The sequence below is a fragment of the Trichosurus vulpecula genome, chromosome 2, assembly GCF_011100635.1.
Source record: "Trichosurus vulpecula isolate mTriVul1 chromosome 2, mTriVul1.pri, whole genome shotgun sequence".
In the NCBI taxonomy this organism is placed as follows: Eukaryota; Metazoa; Chordata; class Mammalia; order Diprotodontia; family Phalangeridae; genus Trichosurus; species Trichosurus vulpecula.
Genome location: NC_050574.1, coordinates 110,988,264 through 111,014,990, shown reverse-complemented (window position 1 = coordinate 111,014,990; position 26,727 = coordinate 110,988,264). Strand labels below are relative to the sequence as shown.

The window sequence follows — 26,727 nt, the reverse complement described above, 5'->3', positions numbered from 1 at the left end:
GTGATATATAAACAAGACCTACTGCAACTAGACAATATTTAGGGGTATAGCCCCTATCATTTTTAATCAATTTATCAATTCATGTAATCAATTATTTTCCTGATGACATCTTTCACTGCAGTTACTCAGAGTTCCTCATTAGTCATATTTGCTAACTGCTCACACCCAGCACCTACCTCCCCACTGCTCTCTGTGAAAATCCTTTTCAATTCTTCAAAGGCTGTCGTGTCCCATGCCTTCCAGCCACATTACAACTGGTGAATCAAGGGAGGGGTATAATAAAATGGGAATTAACTTGCTTTAAAAAAAGAAAAGCCAGAGCAAAAAATGAACATGTCTTGTCATCATCTTATTTTGCCAGCAATGTAACTCGGCAGCTGCTATTCAGATTTGCCTGTGAAGCATCAGGTTGGGCTTGCTTTCACACTTTCATGTGCTAACATCCCCTGCATCCCACTTCCTTCATGGATTTTGCTGTCAATGGGTAAAGGGGATAGGCACTTGATAACTGCTAAGTGAATTTCTTGTGTGTGCCTGCAGGTTGTGGATGGAGACCAGCCATTTTCCTAGAGCAGTTCCTACTGTCTGAGGGCTCCCCAGGGCTTGCATCATATAGATGTTGCTACTTGAGCGCTCCACTTTAGCCTTGTTCTTTGTCATTCAGAGAGGGAGGGAACCACACCACCAGCACTACCCATGTTAATTGAAGATGTCTGATAGTTTCCATTTGGCTGTATCCCAATGACCAAGAGCCTTTACTCGTCTCTGCTTGTGATGATTATAGTAGCTTTGGTGGTGACTCAAGGGTCTCCTTTGACCTACCCTACTATCTTCTAAACTATTGCAGCAAATCTTTGTTTGGTCAGTACTGAAGTCTATCTAGCATTGGTCTGTTCTGGGCTTCCTTACTGCCTTTCCTTTCATGCTTCCTGAGACCTATAGCTCATCTTTTTCCTCTCTGTCACTGGCAGTCTCACCGTTGGCTCCCTTCCCCATGTGAGGCCTGTAGGTACTATTATAATAACTCCTTCAGGTTTTTGCTGCACACTCAGTTTTCCATATGAAGGCCATCTAGGTTTATTTTGGCTGGTCATGATTACTAGGTGACCTCATTTCCATAGCTAGAATATTAGGAGATTATAGCTTTAGACCTAGAAGGGTTGGACCTTAGAGGTCAATAAGTGCAAACCCATCATTTTCAGATGAAGAATGAAGAGGCTGTGACTTGTCCAGAGTCTCACAGAGCCTTTAAATGATTGAGGCAAGATTTGAACCTAGGTCTTCCCCTCTGGGCAGCTAGGTGGCACAGTAGATAAGAGTGCTGGGCCTGGAGTCAGGAAGACTCATCTTCCTAAGTGCAAAACTAGCCTCTGATACTTCCTAGCTGTGTCACCCTGGGCAAGTCACTTCACCCTGTTTGCCTCAGTTCCTCATCTGTAAAATGATCTGGAGAAGGAAATGGAAAACTACTCCCGCATCTTTGTCAAGAAAGCCCCAAATGGGGTCATGAAGAGCTGGTTATGACTGAAATGACTGAACACCTTCTGACTCAAAATCCTGAATCCTATCCACTAAGCTATTATTATTTCTTTAAGATGTTTTATTACCATCTTTTGTTTTCTGAAATACTAACCTGCCCATTAACTAAGTCTGGCCAAATTTCAGCATCCATAGTTTCCACCTCTGACAAGAAAGGTGGGAGGCCCATTGTCTTATCATCTCTTTTTCTGGGCCAAGCTGGGTTATTAATAATTAGTGTTCAGTTTGGATTTGTTTTGTCTGGATTTTCCATTTACATACTTGTAGTCATTGCATATGCTGTTTTCCTCATTCTGTTTACTTCACTTTGCATCAGTTTCTATTTTCTCTTTAATTTCTGAATTTCTTGTATTGTTTCTTGTGGTAATAATCCATTACATTATAATTGAGGGGCGTCTTTGGTTCTAGTTTTTTGCTATGACACAAAGGGCTACTAAAACTATCTTGGTGTATTGAAACGTTTCTCCTTTGAACTCATTGGAGTATATGCCTAATAGTGGGATCACTAGGTTAGAGGGTGGCAGGCAGGAGTGTGTCTTCTCCAACTTCTTGTAGGAATTCTATTATTTTCATTTTCCTACTTAAAGAAAAAAGAAAAGTTCTAGCAGCTTTATTGTTATCTTGTGGTAACTTAAAGTTTACAAAGTCCCAAAAACTTACTATATTTATAATGTTTCTCTATAAGACAAACTCTAATCTGGCAGTCTGCCACCAGAACTTTATTATTCTTAGTAATTCAAAGTGGCATTCCTCAATATTTGCAAAAATGAAACCTGGAGGAAAATAGTAGAGAGTAAGAATCCTTCTTATATTTCCTCATGTGGTAGATCTGGACTTCAAAATGGTATACCCTACCCTAATAACTACTTCTCCAATACATAGATACCATTTCTAAATAGCAGAGGATTTAAAAATCTTTGCAAAGCATTTTGATAACTGGTGGCATTTTAGAGAAGAAGAAACCAAGTCACAGAGGTTAAGTGACTTGCCTAACTAAAATAAAACAGTAACCTGCGACTGGAATTGGTCTCCAGACCCAGCCTGGTGTTTCCTTGAGACCACATTTAACTTTTTTTCTGGCTCCAAACAGCTCCAAATACCTTCCAACTTTCATACCTTTTGACTTCAGATATGCTGGCTTTTCAAAGTCCACTAAAACTTAAACAAGCTCTGAAATAAAATAATTCACAAAGTAGAAGTACAGAGATAGCAATGGGAAATTATGGTATTTCCCTCCACTTAATGTTTCAAAGAATGTTTCATCTGTTGAATCATCAGAGTCTGAGCACAAATATGGGCTAATTTTTAATTACTTCAGGTGGGAAATAGGATTTCTAATAATGAATTCATTTTTAGCACAATTCCATGACAATAAAACTTAGGTGTCCCTTACAGTTTGTTATAATGGTTTACATGTATATACTAAATGGAGAAAGAGGTTTTACAGTAGGTTATATAATACAAAAAGCCTGAAGAAGCACAAGTTTTCTATTATGGCCCTGCTGGCTGTTCACAGGGACAAGTTGCTTGGTCTTTCTCTGCTTTATTTCCTTAGTTGTAGTAACTTATACCAACTGACATATATCAATTATAACGTACATTAAAAATCATTGCTTTTGGTCACAAAGTAAATTTCAGATTCAGATATTAAGACTTAAAATTCAATGAGTGAAGTTATAATAGTCTTTTATTTTACTTAAATATGTAAATATGAATATAAGAATTTTTCTTACTACTTAGTTAAAAAAAACCCAGAAATAGGATCAAGTCATGATGAAAAATGAATATAGATACACTGAGTACTTAAGTTTGGAGAACAGCTTACTCATATGTGGTCAAAACCATCGAAGATGAATCCATGCTCAAACTGCATAGGTTATGTACATAGGTTAGGTTATGCAAGGACACAATGAACAAATTATGTTTCCAACTCTGTAAACTACCTGCAAGTATAAACTGTAAAATACCTTTCTATCACACTGCAATTAGGTTCTGAATGACAGCTTTTTGGCATCAGGGAATAAAGGCAAATAGATTTATTCAGGAACTGAGACAGGCCAAACTGAATCTGTCCCCAGAGTGTTATACAAAAGCAAAGATCTTCAAATGTACCAAAAAGCAGCCTTACTCCTGCTGGTGGTGATACTGAAGAGCTGCTGTTATTTCCAGAAGCGGTAAAATCCCAGTGCTATGGCCAGGCAAGTAAAAACTGATGCTGTAAAAAAGAACAAATTATTACTACAGTACGTGGAGCAGTCATGGCCCCTTTTCCAAGGGTGCAGCAAAAGCAATTTTATCCTATTTCTAAACAGGAAGCAAAAATCTAAGAGGTCAGCAAACTAGCCTTCTAATCCATATTCCTCAAACTTGTCCAAGTATCATTAAGGACCATGTGGGTGAATCATCCTCATGTGACAATTTACAGACTTTTCAGCCTCATTCAGATTATAGCCATGTTACAAATAATCTATAACTGACAGTGAAACAACATTTTGAAGAACAAGTTTATACAATTATTAATTGTGGCAGGTTAAAAGAAAACTGTTGTATGGCTAGCAGAACAGAAGCCAATATAAGCTGAGAGGAGAAATCTGATTTGCCTTTAAAATGGAATTCATAGATGAAATTTATTTTATTTTAATGGACAGGAAATATCTACTGATATGGGAGTCACTATGTAGACAGACCACTGACTTGTTAGAAAAAAGCCCAAAGTTAATACAAAGCTAGAAAAATAAAAAATGAGACAAAGATATGGCATACAATTAAAACAACTCAAACCTGACCTATTTAGACAATTTATTATTGCTGCAATATGGTATGTGGATGGAAGAAAGGCCCTCAGCACAATTAAAGTAATTTCTAATTGATGTAAATCAGTTGCTGTACACAGGAGCCCCAAAAGGCCTAGAAACACCTCAAACAGCAAACACCTGACTTCCCTGTCAAATGGAGAGATATGGTAAGCAAGATCAATCCTGCTTAATTATATAAGCCTATTTGTAAAACCTTATGGAGAATGATAGCGAAAGATTGGGAGCATTAATGTTCCATAAAACGGTGAGGCAGTGGAGAAAACCCTTGGTTAACAGACCTTAGTAAAGTCATTCCAAAGTCACTTAAGGATGGACCTGATAGTGTAACACAGCACTCAAGCAATCTACAAAGAATTTTATGACAAACGCTTTTCATCATAAATCAATCTCTCTCTATTATAAAATTTCCAATGGAAAAGTACACAGCGAGTATAAGCTAGCCGCAACACATTAAAAACAAATAATTACATAGAAAATTATATGTCAAAGATTCCATATAAAAAACCTAGGAGTAAAATATATGGGCTGGTCACATGGCAAAGTGTGCGGGATGACCAATGGGTCCCAAAGCACAATGGGAAGATCCTTTGTAGTGAACTTAAGAAAGTGGCAAAGAAATGTACCAGGTGGGCAACCTGGATGGGTGGTGATCTCTGCTGGCAGGAGTCCTTAGATCAATGAGATCATAGATCTATTCTCAGTATCTTGTGTTATGCAGGTGAGGAAGGCTGCAAACTACCAAATGAGGTGACGTGCAGTGAATAATGTTGGCTTCAGATGTCAGAACTTTGAGACCTGGGGGAATACTTGCAGAGTCCCTATTTAGGCTGGACGTAACAAAAAAAAAACCCCCAAAAGTCCTAATAATTAGAGCTGTCCAAAACTCGAATTGGCTGTGTTGGGTTCATGTGATTCCCCATCATCAGAAGCTGCCAAGCAGTGGATGACTCCTGTCATCAAGTTGTTGAAAAGATTTATGTTTGAGTACAGGTTGGAAAAGATGACTTCTGAGGTGCTTTTCAACAATAAGATTCTTTATGGGAAAGCACTTTTAAACATATAAAATGTTATACAAATGTAAGGTATATTAACATCTCATTTAAGGTAGTTGTTTTTGATAGTTATTTCTAAAATGTACTATTTGTACCAAAATATACAGCTTCCTCTCCTTCTTAAACAGAGGGTATAAAATCCAATTTGACTTCTTGGTAAATGCATGGTTACCATTATTATAATACACAGCAGTTAGTGTTATCTGAATTTTCCATCTCCTTCACTATTATCTCTCACATCTGAGGGCTGTCAAGAAAGCCTACTCTGTACATTCCTCCCACTTCCCTTTTTAATTTGCTATTTCTCATCTTCTAGGATCAATGAGATTCTAAGAACTCTTCTTCAGAATTAAGTAGATAAGCTTTAGAGTGCATTTTTTTGGTTTGTTTGGTGTTTTTTTGGGCCGGGCAGTTGGGGTTAAGTAACTTGCCCAAGGTCACACAGCTAATACATGTGTCAAGTGTCTGAGACTGGATTTGAACTCAGGTCCTCCTGACTGCAGGGCCGGTGCTCTACTCACTGCGCCACCTAGCTGCCCCTAGAGTACATATTTTTTAAAGGATAATTTAGGGCTGTATTCAGATGGAATGAAGTTGCTAAATTATGCCCACCAAAAAAGTCAGTGGAAAGAATTACTGTTTAATTATTGCCACCAATCCTTCTGGGTACCTGAAGGAAAAGGAGGGAAGGAAAAGGAAAGGGAGTGAAGAGATTATGTTACCCTTTAACTGTAAGAGTCTTTTAAAAAAGCATGTCAATCTGAGGAATGACACTTGGATGGTGAGGAAAGAGAAGAGTCCTTGGTACTGTTTCAAACAAATGTTTCTAAGTAAAATGATATGAGAAAATAGCAAAAGGTGCCCAAAGAAAATATGTAAAGTGTGGAAGAATTATCTAGACATAATTCACAAATGTTTATCAATTATTCAAGCTTCTCAATTTTAGACAAGTAAAATATTTCAGAGGCAGTGCCAATGAGTGATCTTCTAAAGTAAAGCTGCCACCTTTAGTCTGCACATAGAAATTTAATTAAAAGAAAAATGTAGCTAACTCTACACCCCAAGAGCTAGAGCCTGGCTGGCAGGTGGAGGGAAAACAGATGGCTCTCACAAAGGACTGTCATACAATGCAAATATCAAATCACCCCAAAATGTAAAAAGCTTATGCTACACCACAGATGTAGAGTTCTGTTCTTATAGAAAAATATTATTGTTCAGAACTCAAGTACAGTCCCCTAACATGCATGTTCTAGTGGCATTTTTCATTGGTATATCAGTACAGGCAGTAGTACCTATCATTCCTTTGCTTTAAGACTCCATTTATCTTTGGAGGAATGTTACCTCTCGACTCAGATAACTTTTTAACTCCACCATTTATGACTCTGGGTGAGCCATATACAATATCCTTGGGATGGAGCAACTAAATAACCCTCTTGGAGGAGAGAACAAACTTAAGAGGGTTTTGATTTTACAAGCAGTAACTCTTTTTAAAAAAGAAAAAGGAGTCGCATTACAAAGCAAAACTTAAAGAATCCACCTTTGCCCTCTCTGCCAAATGTAGTTAAAAATCACATGTCCCCTCTAATAACATCACTCTTTGCTTCTACCCAGTTACGCTGACCAATTCTTATCAGAATGTTATGGGGAGAGTCTCAATGGAAGAAACTCTTTTGTCCAAAGGAGAAACCTCTCCAGGAAAAAAAAAAACTCTCCTGTCCAGGCTGGCAATCTTTAACACTAGTGAGAAATTGGGAGTCATTTTATCTTCCACATTGCCAGTTATGTGGTTGGCAATGTGTAATGTAAGAACTATAGAAGCTACTGGAAAAGGGGAATGTAGGAGGAGTCTATAGTTCCAGTCTTTCTCTGAACATGGGCTGTCATGGCTGGTGTGAATCTACCAGGTGCACTAAACATGAATGTGCCAGGGGAGCTACAAGAAAGTGTCAGATTGTTGCATGTTAGGGCCACATACACATTACTGGTGAGTCTTTTCTGGATTGGAAAGCTGCCCCCTCAAGTGCCACATATGGACCTTTATGTGCTTGGTACAGAGGAAGCACTGGATGGGGAATGAGAGCTAGGCTTAGCATTGGGAATGAAGGTGAATCCTGGATCCACCCCTTATGGGCTAAATGCCCTGAACAAGTCATCTGACCTCTCTGAGCCTCAGTTTCTTCCTCTATTAAAAAAAAGGGTATCATAATATTTCTACTACCTACTTAAAAGAGTTGTTGTGATAAAAGTACTCTATGAGCCTTAAAAGTATTTTGGAAATATAACTTCAAAGTGTGAGTTCTTAACAACCTATCACAAACCTATACATTGTAGCAGTTATTAGATTGTACAAATCTGAAAAAACTAATAGTACTTACCTGCGAGATAACGAATTGTCTCAAGTTTGTTTGACTCCATCAGCGTTTTTAGTGAAGCAATTTCAATGTCAATTTTATTGCTGGTCTGTGAAATAACATTTTTGATATCGGTATCCTGAAATACATAACACAATTTTTAGTAATTTGCTCTCTATGGTATTTTAAAATAAATTGTCATAATGCACAATTCTTTTAGCTCTTTGACACAGAAAAAAATTTTTTTAAAAGCTAACATACATTAAAAGCATAACCTGGGGAAAGCTAAATATTGGGAAAAGTCAGAGTAACATTACAAAAAGAATGTTTGGTAAATACTGCAGAACAAGAAACATTTAGGAAGTGCCTGCTTTGTACAGTTCACCATGCTAAGTGCTGGGGCAAATGCAAAGACTGGATAATACACCTTCCCCTGCCCCAAGGTACTCTGAGTCAGCAGGTATAATGATACAAATCCTTCATTGGAAGTCATGAAACCCGAGTCATTTTCTGCCACTAAGCAGCTGTATGTCTTCTAATACCAATGAGTAAGTGTCTTCTAAATGCCAAGCAATGTGATAGGAGAGATAAAAAGATTAAAAAAGACAGAGTACCTACTCTCATGGAACACAAAACCTAGTACATCTGTACAAATTCCTTCACAGAACCGCAGAGTTTAAAAATCTAACTCATACCTGACCAAGAACCTGCTCTATGACATGGCTAGCAAGGTCATCCAGCCTTCTCTTGAAAGCCTCCAATGAGAGAAAATTTACTACCTCCCGAAGCAGCCCATTTCAGTTTGGGCTGTGAAGAACTTCCTGCTTAAATAGATGCCAGATCTGCCTTATCGCCACTTCTGCCTATTAATCCTATTCCTGCTCTTTGAGGCTACACAGAAAACTCTAGTCCCTCAAATACTTGAAGAACTGCAATCAAGTCTCCTCTCATTGTTTCACCATAAGTCTGTTCTTTTCTAGGTCAAAATCCCTGGTTCTTTGAACCTTTTTTTTTTTTTGCCATGTTCTCCAGGTTCCTTGCCAGCCTTATTCACCACTCCTGGATTTGCTTCAGATGGCCAATGTCCTAAAAATGTGGCACTGAGAACAATACAGCATTCCAGGTGTGGTGTGAGCAGGGCAGAGTAGAGCAGGAGCAGCACCTCACTCAGCCCTGCACACTGGCTTTCCAGGATATGGTCAGCAGACAGCTGATAAGCAATAGCTGGCATTCAGGAAGAGGTTAGGGTTACATGCTGATTTCAGAGTTCTCTATGTAGAGATGACACTTGAACCCTGGAGAGGGGAAGAGATCCCCAAGGAACTGAGACTCTAAGGCAAGAGACAGATGATGATTCAGCAAAGCAGAGTGAGAAGGAATGATCAGACAAATGGAAAGAGAATCAGAAGAGGTCAATGGTATCAAAAGTTACAGAGAAGTCAAGGAAGGTGAAGAGTGAGAAAAGGACAAAGGGCTAGTAGTAGTAGCAATTTCCTTAGTGAAGTAGGAGGCTCAGCCACCTGCTACAAGGGCATATAGACTTTGGAGCTCTGTCATTAATTGCATCAAGACGCTGCGTTGTGAGAAAAGAGAACCCAGAAGGGCAAATGAGACCTTTCTCCTGATAAGTCATAAGGAAGAGGCAGTCAGGTCTTCCTTGCTGGAGTGAAAATGAAAAGGTAAAAGAAAAAAGTGTAAAAATACCCTAAAACTAGCCTCAAAGCGTAAGAATACCCAAATATTTGAGGCACGAATACTGGCAAGGGCTTTTGTTTCTTAAGATTCAGGGTGAGTTCTAATGTACTCAAATCCAAGAAAAAGGAAAAGGACCCATACGTACAAAAATATTCATAGCAGTTCTCTTTGTGGTGGCAAAGAATTGCAAAGTGCCCATCAATTAGGGAATGGCTAATTCAGCCAACCAACCAATCAACAAACACTTATTAAGCACCTAGTATGTGCCAGGCATTGTCTAAGTGCTGGAGATACATAATGAGGCAAAAGAGAGTCCCTGCCTTCAACGAGCTTACAATCTAATTGGGGAGACAATAAAGAAACAAATATACAGAAAGGAAGCTATATACTGGATAACTAGGAAATAAGGGGAGACACTGGAATTAAGAGGGGTTGTAGAAGGTAGGATTTTAGTTAGGACATGAAGGAAGGCATGGAGGTAAGTAGTCATAGTAGAGGAGGAAGAGTGTTCCAGACATGGAGGACAGCCAGAGAAAATGTATGGAACTGAGAGATGGAGGTTCTGGTTTGTACAACAGCCAGGAGGCCAGTGTCACTGTACTGAAGAGTAGGTGTTGATGTGTAAGGTGTATGAAAATTGGAAAAGCAGAAGGGGGCTAGGTTATGAAGGACTCTGAATGCTAAGCAGAGCATTTTGTATTTTTTTCTGGCGGCAATAGGAAGTCACTGGAATTTATTGACTAGGAGGTGACATGATCAGACCTGTGCTTTTGCAAAATCACTATAGTGGCTGAATGGAGGAGAAAGTGGAATGGGGAAAGACTTGAGGCAGGCAGACCCACCAGTGGCCTACTGGAATAGTCCAGGCATGATGTGATGAGGGACTGCACCAGAATGGTGGCAGTGTCAGAGGAGAGAAGGGGACGTACTGGAGAGATGCTGCAACAGTGAAATCAACAGGCCTTGGTGACAGTTTGGATGCGGAGGGGTTGAGAGACAGTGAGAACTCCAGGATGACTGCTAGGTTCTAAGCCTGAGGAACTGGGAGGATGGTGGTTTCCTCTGCAGTACTAAGGAAGATTGGAGGGGGGAAGGGTTTAGGGGGAAAGATAATGAGCCCCATTATGTACATAATGAGTTAAAGGTGTCTATTGGACATTCAGTTTGGAAGTCTGAAAGGCAGTTGGGTATGTGAGATTGAAGATCAGCAAAGAGATTGGGGCAGGACACGTATATTTGAGAATCATCAGGATAGAGATGGTAGTTGAATCCATGGGAACTGATGAGATTACCAAGTGAAGGAGTCTAGATGGAGAAAAAGAGGCGCAGGACAGAACCCTGAGAGACACCCATGGTTAGGGGGAATGATCTTGAGAAGGATCCAGCAACAGAGACAGAGGAGAGGTATGAGGGGTAGGATGAAAACCAGGAGAGAATAGTGTTCATAAAACTTATAGAAAAGTGAGTGTTCATGGTATGCAGAGAGGTCAGGGAGAATGAAGACTGAGGAAAGACCACTGCACTGCATGTGGCAACTAAGAGATCACTAGTGACTTTGGAGAGAGTACTTTCAGTGTAATGGTAAGGCCAGAAGACAGAATATTAGGGGAAGGGAGGGAAGGAGAGAGGAGAGAGAGAGAGAGGGGAGGAGACAAGGGTGGGGGGGAGAGGGAGAGGGAGGGAGAGAGAGAGAGATTGAGAGAGAGGAACAAAGGTACAGGCACCTATTGTAGACAGTCTTTTAGAGAAGTTTAGCTATAAAAGGCAAAAGAAATATGGGACAATAGTCAGCGGGGATGGCAGGATCCAATGAGGTTTTTTTTTTGAGGATGGGAGAGACAGGGGCATGTTTGTAGGCAGTAGGATATGAGCCAGCAGACAGGGAGAGACTGAAAATGACTGAAAGAGTGGAGATGAGAGGGACAATCTGCTGAAGGAGACTGGATGGGATGAGGTCACTTGAACAAGGAGCTTCAGTAGAGACTGAGTTTACTTCATTATGTGAGACAGTGGTGAAGAAGACAGTGGCAGAGAGGGCACCTTAGTGAGGATGAGGAAGGGGGGAAAGAGGGCCTTCAGGCCAATAGCTTCAAATTTTGTTTTCTTCTGTAAACTATGAGGCCAGGTTCTCAGGCAGGGAGAGCCTAAGAAGTTTGAGAAGGGATGAAAAGTTTTGGAAGAGCTGCTGTGGAGAATGGAATAGTGAATGGATAAGGGAGATATATTGGGATTGCCTAGCAGCAGTGAGGGCCCAAGTGAGGCTGTATAACATAAATTTGTAGTGGACCCATCAGAAAGGTTCCACATTTTTCTCCACCTTCGTTCTGCATGTGTAGGAGCAAAGGAAATAAATAGTGGGAGTAATCTAAGGCTGATGGCTTGGCTGGGTTTAATGGGTAACATAAGCGGGCAAGAGATTTAAGAAAGGAGAAAAGTATAGAGTTAAATGGGTTTGCCAAGGAGTCACGATGAGGAGATGAAGAGAGAGTGGCTAGTACAAGGGAGTTGGCTTGGGAGAAAAATTAAAGGTCAAAGGATTAGAGGTCACAGTGAGGATGAAGAGTAGGGTTATGTTAGGGAAGGCAATAGGAAAGGTGAAAAGCCAATAGATTATGATTGGATAAGGGGATTCAGACTTCTTGAACATGGAGGTGGTACATTTGTGGGTGATGGCAAGATCAAGGATATAACCATCTTTTGCGTGGCTGAGGTGGGATGGAAGAATAGCTCATAGGAGGTGAGCATATGGAGGAACTGAGTGGTTAAGGTATTTGAAGGAGAGTCAATATGTATGCTGAAATCCCTTAGTATGACGGCAGGAATTCGGAAGAACAGAAAGACTGTGAACCAGGTAGCAACCTAATTCAGGAAGGAATTGGAGTGATCTGGGGGTCTGTAGGGAGTAGCTACCAGGACTTTGATTAGGTGGTAGATATAAATAGCAAGAACCTCAAAGGAAGAGAGGTTACTGAGTGATGGAGGAAGGAGGAGAACCTAGAAGTAGCAATGGAGAGCAAGGAGTATTCTACTTCTTTGCCTTGACAAGTATTCTAAGGAGAATGAGTAAAGGTTAACCAGTATTGGAAAGGGCTGACCAGGGAGGCTGGGTCATCAGGAGAATGCCAGGTTTTGGAATGAACTAGCAGATGGGAAGAGTGAACAAGTTTTGGTATATGTGTTGGCAATCAAAATGGGCTCTTAGCACTCAGTTCAACCAAGTGCCCTTGAAGAGTTTGGCCTTTGTTTCCTTGATTAGATTGGGAGTCCTTGGTGTCCTCCTTGCCTCATGGGAGGGGCTAGTTTACATGGATTTGATTGGCATGTTTGGGACATCAGAGGCTTTTAGACCATGTGGGTTTAAGTCGCCTCTCTATGACGATTTTAGGTCACGTGGGTGAGTCGCATGTGGGACTCACCCTTGACCCTGAAAAAGATATAAAACCAGGGGTTGGCTTTCTGTTTCTTGGAGCTCTGAGTCACAGGAGGACTGGCACATGACTCTGGGCCAGCTGTCGTTGAGGTCTCTGGCTCATGAACTCAGAGGTTGATGCTTTTTGGTAACATGAATTGTGATTTTGTCTGTTTCTAATGTATCTTTGTATTTGTATTTGCTCTGAAATTCAGAGTGCTGGCTTTTTCCCCTGAACTAAGTCAATGATGTCTGTATGCTGGATTAAAGTAAAATTGTTAACCCCTTAACGTTGCTTTCCTTAGTAAAGCAGATCAAAAGAACCTATGCTGGCAGCGTTCTTGTTGTTGGGCTTGTGTTGGTTTTTCACCCCCACAGCAGCTGCTAGCCGGATTGTTGAAACAGTGTATGAACATGACAGAATACTATAAATACATGGAATACTCAATAATGGTTATAAAATATGATGAAGGGGATGGTTTCAGAGAAGCCTGGAAAGACTTATATGAACTTATGCAAAGTGAAATAAGCAGAACCAGGAGGACAGTTTATACAATAACAACAATACTGTAAAGATAATCCACTTGGAAAGACTTGGGAACTCTGATTACCAAATGACTAATCACAATTTCAGAGGATTCATGATGAACCATGCTATCCACCTCGAGGTAGAGAACTGAGGGACTTAAGATTGCAGCATCTTTTCTTCTATTTCTTTTTCTTGCTTCCCCCACCCTGGAACATGACTAATGTGGAAATCTGTTTTGAATGACTATATATATTTGTAATGAATTTTATTTTTCTAACCTTCTCAACATGAGGAGGGAAGGGACAGAATTTGAAACTAAAAAATAAAGTCTAAAAACTAACACAACAAATGCTGTACTTGAGCCTTGTAGTAAAACTTAAGTAGCAAGACATTGGAAGGTAAGTAGCAAGAAAGAAAAAGCAGTTTCTAGAGTGTTAGGCTTTATAAATCCCAACCCTAGAAGGGAACAATAAACAGTTAATGGATCCAAGAAAGCTATACTCATAATTAATAAGGAAACAGATCCTAACTTACTCTTTTGTTAAATTCAGTGGTTGCTTCCATAAGTTTCTTTTCTTGATCTGTAAACTGAAAATTTTAAGGCAGAAAGTGAATAAAAACTGAAGAAATGAAAGAGAAAAAGTAACTAAGAAAGAAATCTTAAATGAACATTACCAGATCTGTCACTCTGCTCCTCTCTAGGTTTATATCCAGTTTATTATTTGCTCTGCTTCGAGTAGTTTCAAGCTGCAAAAAAAAAGGAAAAGTATATTTTGAAATGACATCTTGCTCTTTTTGGAATTTAGAATTTGTTTTTATACGGCAAAAAGAAAATGCTTTACTTACTATTAGTTGTTGTTTGAGTTGGTCCAATTCAATTTTCATTTTCTAGGTATAAAAGGGACCACTGAACATTAGTAATAATCAAAAGACCATCTTCCAACTGACCTAGAAATTCTGAAACATAAGATTACTAAAAATTTGTGCAATCTGTGGATTTCTACAATAGATTTTTCACCCTGATTAAAACAGAAACCACAGAAATTCTATGAAGATAGCTCATTCTTAGACCCTCAAATTAGATTTACCTTAAAAGTTAGATTTATATCCAAACACTATTATCTTGTTAAATTACTGTGATTTTCTTTTAACGAGAAAGAATCTGTATTATCTTTTATTTGAAATGAAATTCTCAAACTGCTAAGTAAAAGAAATCCTCTTTCTCTTTCAGGGACAGAGAAAATTAACGTAAAAACTAAAATGTTTCATTATGCATAAAGTTCAAATGAATTTGAAATAGGATCTTTACAGAGTATATTGGCATTAAGTAAGAAATGTACACAGGACAGGAGAAATTTCATTAATTGCAACTACAGATGTATGCATATGTGTGTGTGTGCATGAATGAATGTGTGTGAGTGTGTGAATGTGTGAGTGTGTGTGTGCATGTGTGTGTCTCCCAACAATTATGATTTAAACATAAGGTCCAGGTATTGTTATGGAATGTTCTTGTAAAAAAATTTTAATAGTTGTGAAGCAGCAAATAAAATTTTGTCTTATTAAAATATTTTAAAACATTAAAGGTCTTCATTATTTAAAAGTTTATATTACCTCATTCTCTGCTCTCAGATTCGCAAATTCACTTTTCTCTAGGATGACCATATCTTTCCGGATTGAATCCAAATGTGCCATTAATTGCTGGACAGTAATTTCCTACGATATAATACAGTGTTTATACACTGAATTAAGAAATGCTAGGCCTTATAGTATTCGTGGAAATTAAGACAGTGTATAATTAAGACAACATAAAATAAAGTCACAACTTTTTTCGGTAGTCTGAAGAACATTAAGAAATATGAAAATTGTATATTTAGGGAATAAATGCCAAAGTGGGTTAGAATATTTCCTAGGAATTGAGAAAAATGGCTAGGTTTTATGAGAGTATGAGAGAAAAAATTTGAAATTAACTTCTTTAGCTTTAAGAGCATTCCTATCATAGCAGAGAAAAGCAATACAAGTTAAAGATTACTGGGCTTGGATTCAGAAGTCCTGGATATGAATGCTGACTCAGATACTTACTAGCTGACCATACACAAGTCACAAATTCTCTGAGGCTCCTTATCAAGGACAGGAATGCTTATACTACCTATTTTTCACAGGGTTGTAAAGTTAAGCACTTGGTCAAGCTTAAAGCACTACAGAAATATGAGTTATTATGTAATAGGAAATCCCAAGGTACTCTATGGGCATCAGAAGCTAGTAATTAAACAAAACTGGTCGGAATATGTTTGCCTAATCACCTTGGGCACCATTTCAACAGGATAAATTATAGGTCATTTATTAGGCATCCTTACACTATGCTTTGTATTGGAAAGAACATATTTTAAAAGGTGGTTCCCAATCCACCTTCAAGGAAGTCACATGGCATTTATAAGGTTTTACCCAGCTAGAGATACCACTTACAAAGAGTAGTAGAAAAGATAATAGTTTAAAATATAAAACCGGTTTAAAGAAGCTTTGCTAATAAAACATTACCATTCTCCTACTACTCAACTTTCTTAAAATTCAGCAGTCTGATAGACTATTACAAGAATTCACTCATTTTTCTCAATCAAAGGAAAAGCAGGTAGTGACACAGCTTTGAAAAGAGACAGCTAGAGGAGGATTCTGTTAGTATTGTTAAGGAATGTTAAGGATACTCTTACGTATCCTCAGTATAAAGGAACTGTCTGTCACTCATTCAACAAGTAGAGAGGAAAGCAACTATCAGTAGCCCTAATCCTATAGAAAAAGGCTGTGGTTGCTATCTAAAGTCAGGAAAGTAATATTTGATGGCTACTTTGTTAGGTCATTGGGCTAAGCACCCCTAATGGAACTACTTCAAATCTGCCACAACTCGAGAGCTAGGCACATGCAACAGTTCCAGAGAGGAATCCTAAAATGTCTCTGACAATTCTGGATTTGGACTGCTCCTCTTAATCCTTCCTCTACCTCTGATCTAACATGCTTATGGGGGAGGGAGAGAAGGGGCAAAGGGTGTGACGTTTTTGAAACGTCAATCTTCAAAGATTCAAATTGTGCCTAAACAGCAACACAACTGTTATGAAACCCCAGAAAGAGCATCCTCTTAGTATAGGATAGTCTCTTGCACATACAAGGTTAAGGGAATTTCATTCATTTAGCAAACATCTGAGTGTCACCTGTGCATGAGTTCTGTATGAAGCTGAAGTTGCAAGGAAGTTTCTAGAAGGTAGCAATAGCTCCTCACAGTTCCTCCAAAACTTCTCAGCACTACAGGGAGCTAAGTTTCCTCTATAATGAGAATTATTAATGATGATGATGGTCATACTCTCATTTGAATTCAGACTCTTCTAGTTGGAAGGGCCCTCAGAGTTTAGTCCAACCCATAGTTGAACAAGAATTTCCTCAACAATATGAGAGACATGGCCACACAACCTTTGCCGGAAGAAAGCTCTGTAGTGGGGGAGAGCCCACTTCCCACAGAGGCAGCCGGCCCATTCTGCTTCTGAGGCGCTCTGTTAGGAACTGTTCATTTTATCAAACCTCAGTCTACCTTTCTGCAGCTTCTACCCATTACTCCTCCCAGTTCTGGTCTCTGAGCCAAGCATAACCACTCTAACCCCTTGCCCATAAATAGCCCTTGGAATACATGATTCTCCTGAGCCTTCCTCTCCTCTCCCAGGCAAACTACCTCAGTTCCTTATTGATCCTCTTGACATCTCTGTGAGACAGGTACTATCAGTGCTACCTTCATTCTACAGACGGGTAAACTGAGATTTAGAGGTGGGGATATGCCCATAATCATACAGGTCATGTCTGAGGGAGGATTCAGAGCCTCATGTCTTCTTTATTCTAAGGTCAATACTATTCCCATTATATCACATTTCCTCATGCAGTGGAAAATTGTGGAAAAAAAACCTGCTAAACTAAAATAATATTTATAAATTCAAAAGCAACTTAAATCTAGGGTTTGAATGCTTTCAATTCTGAGTCTGTTTAGTCAGAAAAGTAACATGAAAACTTCCCAAAGCAGGGTACTCTTATGGTCCTTGAAAGCACTGAGATGTTACTTAGTTTGAAACTGCATGCTATAGGGGCAGCTAGGGGGTACAGTGGATAGCACATGAGCCCTGGAGTCAGGAGGACCTGAGCTCAGACACTTGACACTTACTAGCTGTGTGACGCTGGCCAAGTCACTTAACCCTGACTGCCTTGCCCTCCCCACCCCAATACTGCATACTATAGCTTAAGAATAAAATTTCCCTATCTCTCCTATGGATTACTGCTCTGAGGAGGGAAGAATTCATTTTAAAATGATCTTTGAAATATAACTACAAGTGAAGATAGATTCTATTCTTAAGAAAATTCTGTATAGCATTGAGTCAGAACAAATTAACTCATGGCTAACAAAACAAGTCATGCCATAGATGACATCATCAGTTAGTTTAGTGATTATGTATGCTATTTACCTTAATTTAGCTTCTAGACATTTGAACTAGATGATCTCTAGGTTTCCTTCCAGCTCTAAAACTCTATGAAAAGCAGGTAGAAAGATTTAACTGATGGGAAACATGCACTGGGAAAGATCTCTTGAAATACGAAGGACTTATTGGTAGAGAGATGACCTGTGTGATCTTTAAAAGAACAGAAAAGTGATGTGATCATTTATGGAGTGCCCTCCTCTCCTCAGCAAGCCATTCCTTTTAACAAGGAATCCAAGACAGAAAAAAGCAGGTGAACAAAATCAACTAAAATATTAACCAAGTCCAGCCACAGGCTACCACTTTTACAGTAACTGGAAGAAAGTAGATGTTCTCGCCCCTTTGGGGGCCCGACTTGGTCATTATAATTACAGCGACTATGTGATATTATGCAAGCCATTTAACCTCTTTGGCTTTTAGTGTGGACATATATATAATAGAGGTGCACTGGAGATTGGCTTTCATATGATTTTAAAAATCTCTTTCTGTTCAAAATGTAATTTTGTTCCCAGACAAATTTGTATATGTTATCTGAACCACTTCTGAAACTGAAGAACCACTGAATATCTATAGGTCTGCTTTATTGCCTTAACCATCTTGATATGAATGATTTGTGTTTTCTAGGAAGAGGGAGTACCTTAGGTCTTATAGGAAAGTCCCAAATACAAGCTAAAGGGTAGTGGATGTAATCTGTTTTTTTGGCTTAACATATTATAAATAACACATAATCAATTACCTGTTGAGCTCGAGTGACCATCTCCTTATACACTGTGTCTAGGCTGACATTTGACAGAACTATTAATGCTAACACAATGGTTTCTGCTTGTGCTTTTTCAAACCCTGTAAGCAGAGAATAGGTATTAGTGTTTTCAAAGTTATAAATCCTTATTGGAATAGAACTTTATAAAAAATTTAAAAAAGAATTTTATGCCATACTATAACTTTTTGCAGCTTATAACTGACACTCTAAATCGTAATCAATGCGATGAGATAAATACAATAATAATACCATTTCATCTTTGAAGTATGTATTAATAATTGGTTTCTCACCATGACTTTCCAAGTCCTGAACCACTGAATGGGTATCAAAAGTTAACTTCCTTTGCTCTAAAGGAGTTATATCCACCCTCCTCATGTCATAATTTTTCTTGGAGCTGGTGGTCAGCCAACCTGAAAAGAGAAAGTAAGAGTCAGGCTTTTCTTATGAAACAGATTTATCACATGTCAAAAAAATCATTTTGAGGCTTGTCTTTCACTTTCTAAGCTCATAATTTTTTGTTGAAAGTCAAGAAGTTTGTTATTATTACCTGTGCTGCTACCTTATATTTAATCAACAGTGAAAGACTGCGGGAGGCATAAAGTGCATAGTGCATAGAGTTGGCCTCAGAACCAGGCATATCTATTTTCAAATTCTATCTCTGACACATAATGGCTGTTGGAGCCTGGCCAAGTCAGTGCTCTAGGTAGCTCTTTAAGGCTCTTATGTTGAGGAGCAGGCAATGAATCATCTGTATTGGTGGAGAGAATTCCCTCATCTGAGAGTACCCTGTATCAAAGAAATCAGAGGTCCAGTCTATTTCACTATCCTAATTCAAATTAAATCAAATCTGTTTTAACCTATTTAACCAAATTATCGATGGCAAAAAATGATATGTGGATAGAAGTGCAGATATCAACTAAAATAATTTTATCCTTAAGTTGAATGTAAATCACTTGCCCTAACAAGGAAGAAAAGAGGCTGAACAGTGGCTTACTGAACAAAAACTTGACTTGCCAATAGGAGAGCTATGGAAACTAAAGGCAATACCACCGTAGAATAGAAACTTGTTTATAAAATGTTGGAAAAGAATTTAGAAGATTATAAGCACTATCATCTTCCAAAACAGAGAGGCAGTGCAGGGTGAAGTCAGTTTAAAGAAAGACTAGAGAGAGATAACTAAGCAATGTCAACCTGAGGACACTGAAGGATGAAAATGGAAGGGTGGATGACAAACAGAAGAAAAATGGAGAAAATCTGCAAAGATTTTTAATAACTTATTTCACCTGAAAGAAAGTAGAGCTGCAAAACTTAAGACTCAAACATTACTGGCTTAAATATGCTCATATTGGAGATAGAAACTAAAAAGAACACAGACAGGAAAATCAGTTCATTTAGAACACATCTTTATTATTACACAATTGATTAAAAAATATAAAATCTTACTGTACTTAATATTTGCTGTTAAAAAAATTGAATTTAGAGGGCAAAACATTGCCTTAAAGGAACTTTCCACGTATATATCAAAATTATTCAAGATTCCTTTTTTCAAAAAATTATTTTTTTGTTCCATTTTAAGTTCTGAATTGTCTCCCTGCCTCCCCACCCAACACTAGTCACCATTTAGTGCACACACACACACATATATATGTGTAAATATATGTAGTACCATCCTATGCATACTGCTATTTATCAGTTTTTTTTTCTCGAAGTGAATCGCACTTACTTCAGTTGCTTTACAGTATTTACAAAGTAGTTATAATGCTCAGAATAACTTATTTTTCTTGGAACGATATTGCTATTATTGTATACAATGTTCTCTTAGGTCTGCTCATTTCATTCATTATTTCATTCAAGTTTTCCACATTTTTCTAAAATCAATCTACTGATCATTTCTTATAGCACAGTGTTATTCCATCACAATCATATACCACAATTGTTTAGCCACTGATGGGCATCCCTTCAACTTCCAGTTCTTTGCCAGTACAAAGAGAGCTGCTACAAATATTTTAGAACATGTAAGTTCTTTTCCTTTTTCCCTGATCACCTTGGGAAACAGTCCAGATAGTGGTATTGCTCAGTCAAAGGGTATAAAAATAGTTTTATAACTCTTTGGGTATAATTCCAGATTGCTCTCCAACACAGTTCGATCTGAACAGGTGGACAGGATTTGGACAGGTGGAAAGCAGGCTTTCTAGGATCAGATTCCATGTTTTCTATCATATGGTCAAATATGCACATGACACAAAGAGAAACAGGTAATACACTGGATGATAGGATTCAAAAAGAGATCAAAGCTAACTTTATAGGCTGAAAGTGTTGCTAAAGAACAGTTCATGTAAAAGAGGTCTGGGGGTCCTGTTGGTTGCTCTCCCTATCTCCAGTCTCAGCTGTCAAACTGATCACTCAGGTCTGACCATATCATCCTTCTTCCCCTTTAATAAAGTTTAGTGGCTTCCTATTGCCCCCAGGATCAAATATAAAATCCTGCTTGGCTTTCAAAGCCTTTCATAACCTGGCCCTTCCCACCTTTCCAGTCTTCTTACACCTTAATTCCCCCAGGATACTCTATGATGCACTGACACTGGCCTCCTTGCTGTTCCCTGAATATGACATTCCATCTCCAAACAAATGTTTTCACTGGCTCCTCTCCTCCCCAACCCTCCATTACCAGAATGTTTTCCTGCCTCATTTCAACCTCCTGCCTTCCCTGGCTTTTCAGTCTCAGCTAAAGCTCACCACCTGCTAAAAGCCTTTCCCAGTCTTCAATCTTAATGCCTTCCTTCTGAGACTGCCCACATACTTGTCCTGTCTAGATCTTGTTTGTACATAGTTGTTTGCATGTTTCCTTGAGAGAAGAGACTTGTTTTTATCCTTTGTATCCCCAGTGTATAGCATAAAGTAGGCACTTAATAAATGTCTGCTGACTGCAAGATCAGTATGTTGGCAGTTTGACAGAGATGTGAAACTATCTAATGCAATTTAGGCTGTTACTAGATATAACGTACAGACTGAGGGAGGTGACTGTCTCAGTGTACCCTACTTTTTTCAGACTTCATATGAAGTTATCACGTTTACTTTTAGGTGCCATATCTTAGATGTTGACAAACTTGAGTACATGAAAAGAAGGGGATCAGGATTATAAGAGGATCAAGGACAGTGCCATATAAACATCAAAGTGACTCTGAGGATGGTTAGACTACAGAAAACTCAGGGGTAACCTAAATAAGTCTTCAGGTAATTGAAGGGCTGTGATCCATAAGAGGGATTATTACACTTGTTCACCCTGGCCTTAGAGGGAAGAAAGAAGTAGAAATTAATAGGTAGAGAAAGGTAGATTTTGGCTCACAACACAGAACAACTTCCTAATCGTTAGAGTTGAACTAAAGTATAAATGGCTTTCCCAGAAGAAGGTTTCAACATCAACAAGCACCTTTAAATAAACTTAAAAAAAAAAAAGGATAACCATTTGTTGATTATTTTTGTAGAGGAGACTCGTGCTTAGACACTGGAATACAGAATCTCTGAAGCCAAGACAATGTTAGGATAAATGCATGGTTAGCATTTCATCAAATCTGAGCTGAATCTATCTTTTGTAATTGTTGCACAGCATAGGATCTGATTACCAATGCTTTTCATAGCCAAATCTTCATTTAGCCCTGAGTTCCATCCCTATCGCCTAACAATCAGAAAATACTCTAGGACAGGGGCTAACATTTTTTATACCATGGATCCCTCTGCAAATCTGGTGAAGCCGTGAACTCCTCAGAAAAACATTTTAAGTGCAGGAAGTACAGAAAATAAATACTTAAAAAATAAAGTTCACTCATACCAAGTTAACAACCTCTGCTCTAGAAATAGTCTCTCTTTTCAATTACAGGTTGCATCTTCACCAGCAGGATATAAGCTCAAAAGTGTAAGTACTGCTTTGTCTTGTGTTCTCACTTATCAAGACTGTAATAAATGTTGAATAGAATACTTCTCTCCCTTGGGAACTAACATGAATTGTTTCAAGTTGTGCTTCGTTGTGTCCTTAAACTGTTAAATGCTTTTCAACTAAAATTCCACATTTAAGATATTGTGGTTTGCCTAGTGAAATTCAAACTTATAAACTTAGCATTTAAGACCTTCCACAATCTGACCCAAACCTACATTCCCCCAACTTTCTTCTAGCCAAATTTAGCACTTTTGTGCTTTTCCACCATTTCTACACTTTTGTTCATTCTACTTTCTTCCTGCTGGGATGGTCTCCACTTTTTAATCTATCTTCCTAGTCCTCTAAAACCCAGCTAAAATGTTCCTGCCTTCATAAAGGCTTTTCCTCATAACTGAATGTGATATTGTCCCATTTGTATAGCTCTTTAAGGTTTGCAAATAGTTTTATGTGCCATATCACTTGATCCTCACAACCACCTTGAGAAGTGCTATTCTTCCCACTTTGCAGCTCTATGTTATCTTGTTTTCTCAGGGTCACAGAGCACTGCCTTAGGTAAGAACTGAACCTAGGTCTTCCTGACTTCAAATTCAGCAGTTTATCTGCTGTCTCATGTTGCCTTAATTTCACTTTTTATTGGTACCCCAAAGATCCCTCAGCCAGTCAAATTACTTACTCCTCTGTCTGTGCTGGATGAACATAACCTGCTGGTAACCATTAGGCTGTTTCTGCCTGTCACTGTGGACATGTACAGTATTATGTGTATCTCGGAGCTGGAAAAGAACCCCAGATGTCACGTGGCCTAATCTCTAACTGAACAGAAGTCCCCAGGTCAAGTCACCAAGCATTTATTAAGTGCTTAGTAGGTACCAGGCAAGATGCGAAGAAAAAAAAAACCACCAAACCCCCAAACTAACCTAACTAGAAAACACCCCAGACAAAGCCCCAGCTCTCCAGGAGTTCAGCTTAATGGACTCAGTTGGGGGCAGACTTAGCTTTGCCAAGGCGGGGCTCCTTCCTTCTGGAGGCAGCCCGTGCAAGGTCTGTTGAGCCAGTTTTCCCTTACATCGAGCACAATTTCAACGCCGGTAACAACCAGTACTCATAAAGCCTTAAGAAGCTACAAGCCTGGGAAGCAGGGGCAACAAGCTCAGAGGTCAAGTGACTTGCTCAGGATCACACAGGTGCGAAGCACCCAGACCTGCCGAACTGCAGAGTTCAGCCCTGCATTGCGCACCTGTCATTTAACCTCCCCGGCCTCATCTTCTCATCTACAAAATGGGTATATTGGGTTGGACGATCTGCTATGCTTAGAGCTAGACCACCGCTCCTAGTTCGGTCAAGTCAATATCCTCCCAACTCGAGGGAGGACGGTGGCCGAAGAGGTTCCAGAAGCGGGGGCACTCGCACACCCCGGCATGGCTACGCCTCACTCTTAACGGGCTCAGTTGTCCCAGGCCGGTCTGACCAAATGAGAAGAGCTGGAAGGGGGCGGGAAGGCTTCTCTCACCTCTCCACGGGGCCAGTGTGCCGCCTGTTACGCCAACGGGCCTCCCGTGAGGTGAAAGAGCCCTAGAGAGGGTCCCGCTACCGCAGGGGCGAGGAAGCCGCAAAGCCCAAAGGCCCCTCATGTTTTCCAATGCACGGAACTTCTGACACTAGCCGGGCGGGCCGGGAAACCTATTTCGGTCTCGCAAGGGTTTCTGGGAAGAGTAGTCGCGTTGCCCGCATAGCCTCCTGGGAAATGTAGTCTCCAATCTGTTGTCGCCTACCCGGGGAACGTCGTTTGGCAGCTACCTCTGGGTACCGGGGGTGCACATCTGAGCCTCAGCGAAATTCGTCCGCTTTAATGCAAGTTCTGTTCATAGACTGGCTCACTTACCCCTCTTCTCCCTTCCGTCCTTCCCATTCCCGCTTCCCGGACATGTTGGCGCTGTCAGCAGCCCCTAAGGCAACAGGAATCTTCCGCGAGGAAAGACTTGTCCCTCTGGTCAGCGTCTTGGCAATGTCTGGCGCGTAGATACTCTTCAGCTTCATGACACCGAAAGCTCTCTGGGAAACGTAGTTCTTACTTGGTCGTGGTGCATCTCGGGACCCGGAGACCCTCTATTCCTCTCCTCTTATGGGAAATGTAGTCCAGGCGAATCGTAGGTCATTTCCGCCTGAGGGACGTTGTACTCCTGCCGCCCCCTGCTGTCGTGGAGGCCAAGCTCTAGGGTCCTCTGGAAAGGTTCGCGGGGGTAGCGGGTAGAGACCTATGTCTGAAGTCAGAAATGCTCGACTTCAAATTTGGAGTTAGACCCTGCCTAGTTGTGTGGCCCTGAGGAAGTCACTTTACCTTTGTTTGCTTCAGGTTCGTCATCTGTAAAATGGGGATGTTAAGAGCAGCACTTACCTCCTGGCGTTGTTGTGAGAATCAAATGAAACAATGTCTGTAAAGTACCTGGCATACATAAATATGTCAAATGAGATAATGTTTAAACAGTACCTGAGCTTAACGGATGCTTATTCCATCAAGCGTTCTGGGACACCTTGGATTTCATGGAATGGAGGGGCCACCTCCTCTCACCTATAAGGGAACAAAACTCCCCCACCTCGTCTGTAACCAGTGGCCATCCAGGTTTTTGGGGGTCCCCCCCCCAGAATGGGGGATCCCGCCCTCTGTCTCCCTCCAGGACAGCTCTCAGGAGGAAGTGTTTCCTTTTTTCCCTTGCCTCAATTTGCCTTTTTTGCCATTCTCACCTGTTGTTCCCTGTAGGTAAGCAGGATTTTGTTATTCCTAGATTGTAGTTTCAAGGATCCTAGATATAATTTCCCAGGGTCCTCGGTGTAAACAATTCCTACTGCGACTGCGCAGTGAGATATGGGGATGACATAATGTAATATTTACTAGGCTCATGCTGAATGACCGTATTGCTAAAGTTAACCTATGAACTTAATGTTGACAAGATGCCTTCTTTGTCTGTTGCCCTAAAAATCATGTGGGCACTGGTCAGTGAGCAGAGAATCTGAATGCACACATTAGAATGCTCTGCATGCCTTGCTCGGCCCCCATCAATGCTTGGGGGGAGTCTGTGTTTGCCTCAACCGGCCCCCATTGAGGCACAGGGGACCTGTAGGAGTTGTAGCTCCTACTATATTCTCCCCTGGCCCTGGGAGAAGAGTTGTAGGAAAGCTGTAGGAGTTGGTGCTCCCATTATCAAACAACCCCTTTGAGCAGACTAGACTAGAATAAAGTAAGCTTGTTTAACCCCTTATTACTCTGTTCCTGTCCATCTAGATCAAGAGTGAACCTGTGCTAGAACACCCACTAGCTCCCTCCTGTGTCTTCACCTGTCTTACAATACTCCTCCTGCCTTCAAGGTTAACCTGTCTTCTAGGTACTTGGCCTTTCAAAGACTTGCGCCAAGTCTTCTCTTCTCCAGGTTCATCATCCTCAGTGTCTTGGACTGACCTTAGTGTGGCATCATCTTGAGGTCCTTCACCATCCTGGTGGTCCTACCCTAGACACCCTCCATTTAACTTCTGTTTGGTTCCTTAAATGTGGTGCCCAGCATGAAAAAATGCCTGGTAATGGGGAGGGTTGCTATACTAGGTGGGCAGCTGGGATAATCACCAGCTTTTATATGGTTCTTTACCCTTCCTCTACTATGTAGAATGGTTTCAAAAGATGCTGATGCTGGATGTGACTTTATATTGACCTACACCAACTTCCTCTTTTTACTAAAGGGGAAACTGAATCCCAGAGAGGGGAAGTGATTTATTTGCCTGAGGGTACCAAGTATGGGGCGAATGATATAGCTGAGTTTTAGAAACTGGTCTCCTGATTCTTAAATCAATGGGTTAGGTATTTCCTCCACACTATAATATTTTTTCTTGAGGAGGCCTGTGTGCTGAACATTGTGTCATGTGCTAAATAAGGGTGTAACGTGAATAATAGTACAGAATAGTGGAAAGAGAACTGTCCCTGAGGTCAGAATATCTGGCCTCAAATCCTTGATCCCAAACTATTAGTTGTGTGACCCTGAGCAAGTGATTTAGCGTCTCTGAACCTCAGTTTTTGTGTCTGCAAAGTGGGACAACAATACTTGTACTCCCTGCCTCACAGGGTTGTTGAGAAGGTGTGTTGTAAACTTTAAGGTG

At 40.1% G+C, this 26,727-nt stretch overlaps 1 protein-coding gene across 3 annotated transcripts; it reads right to left on the bottom strand.

Annotated features, from left to right (window-relative positions):
* Window positions 1–2,831: 2,831 nt before the first annotated feature.
* LOC118838008 (coiled-coil domain-containing protein 90B, mitochondrial) lies at window positions 2,832–25,403 on the bottom strand. 3 transcript variants are annotated; one of them, XM_036745203.1, is made up of 9 exons: window positions 25,327–25,403; window positions 18,944–19,063; window positions 18,630–18,733; window positions 15,003–15,104; window positions 14,238–14,279; window positions 14,067–14,138; window positions 13,926–13,979; window positions 7,783–7,897; window positions 2,832–3,754 (listed from the first exon to the last, which is right to left on the bottom strand). In XM_036745203.1, the coding sequence occupies exons 2-9, from the start codon at window positions 19,026–19,028 to the stop codon at window positions 3,699–3,701; spliced, it is 630 nt and encodes a 209-aa protein (XP_036601098.1). In that variant the 5' UTR covers window positions 19,029–19,063; window positions 25,327–25,403; the 3' UTR covers window positions 2,832–3,698. The 3 variants fall into 3 exon arrangements, with proteins under 3 accessions (XP_036601098.1, XP_036601097.1, XP_036601096.1); XM_036745202.1 differs by lacking the exon at window positions 25,327–25,403 and adding an exon at window positions 24,467–24,624; XM_036745201.1 differs by lacking the exon at window positions 25,327–25,403 and adding an exon at window positions 24,095–24,341.
* Between the last annotated feature and the right edge of the window lie 1,324 nt (window positions 25,404–26,727).

What these genes read in the sequence shown, in the direction of transcription:
- LOC118838008 (XM_036745201.1), bottom strand. Translation starts at nt 24,215, where the DNA reads ATGAGGGGCCTTTGGGCTTTGCGGCTTCCTCGCCCCTGCGGTAGCGGG. An exon ending in TCAGGACTTGGAAAGTCATG is followed by an intron (nt 18,734 to 18,943) that starts GTGAGAAACCAA and finishes CTCTGCTTACAG; the next exon opens with GGTTTGAAAAAGCACAAGCA. An exon ending in TGGTCACTCGAGCTCAACAG is followed by an intron (nt 15,105 to 18,629) that starts GTAATTGATTAT and finishes ATTATATCGTAG; the next exon opens with GAAATTACTGTCCAGCAATT.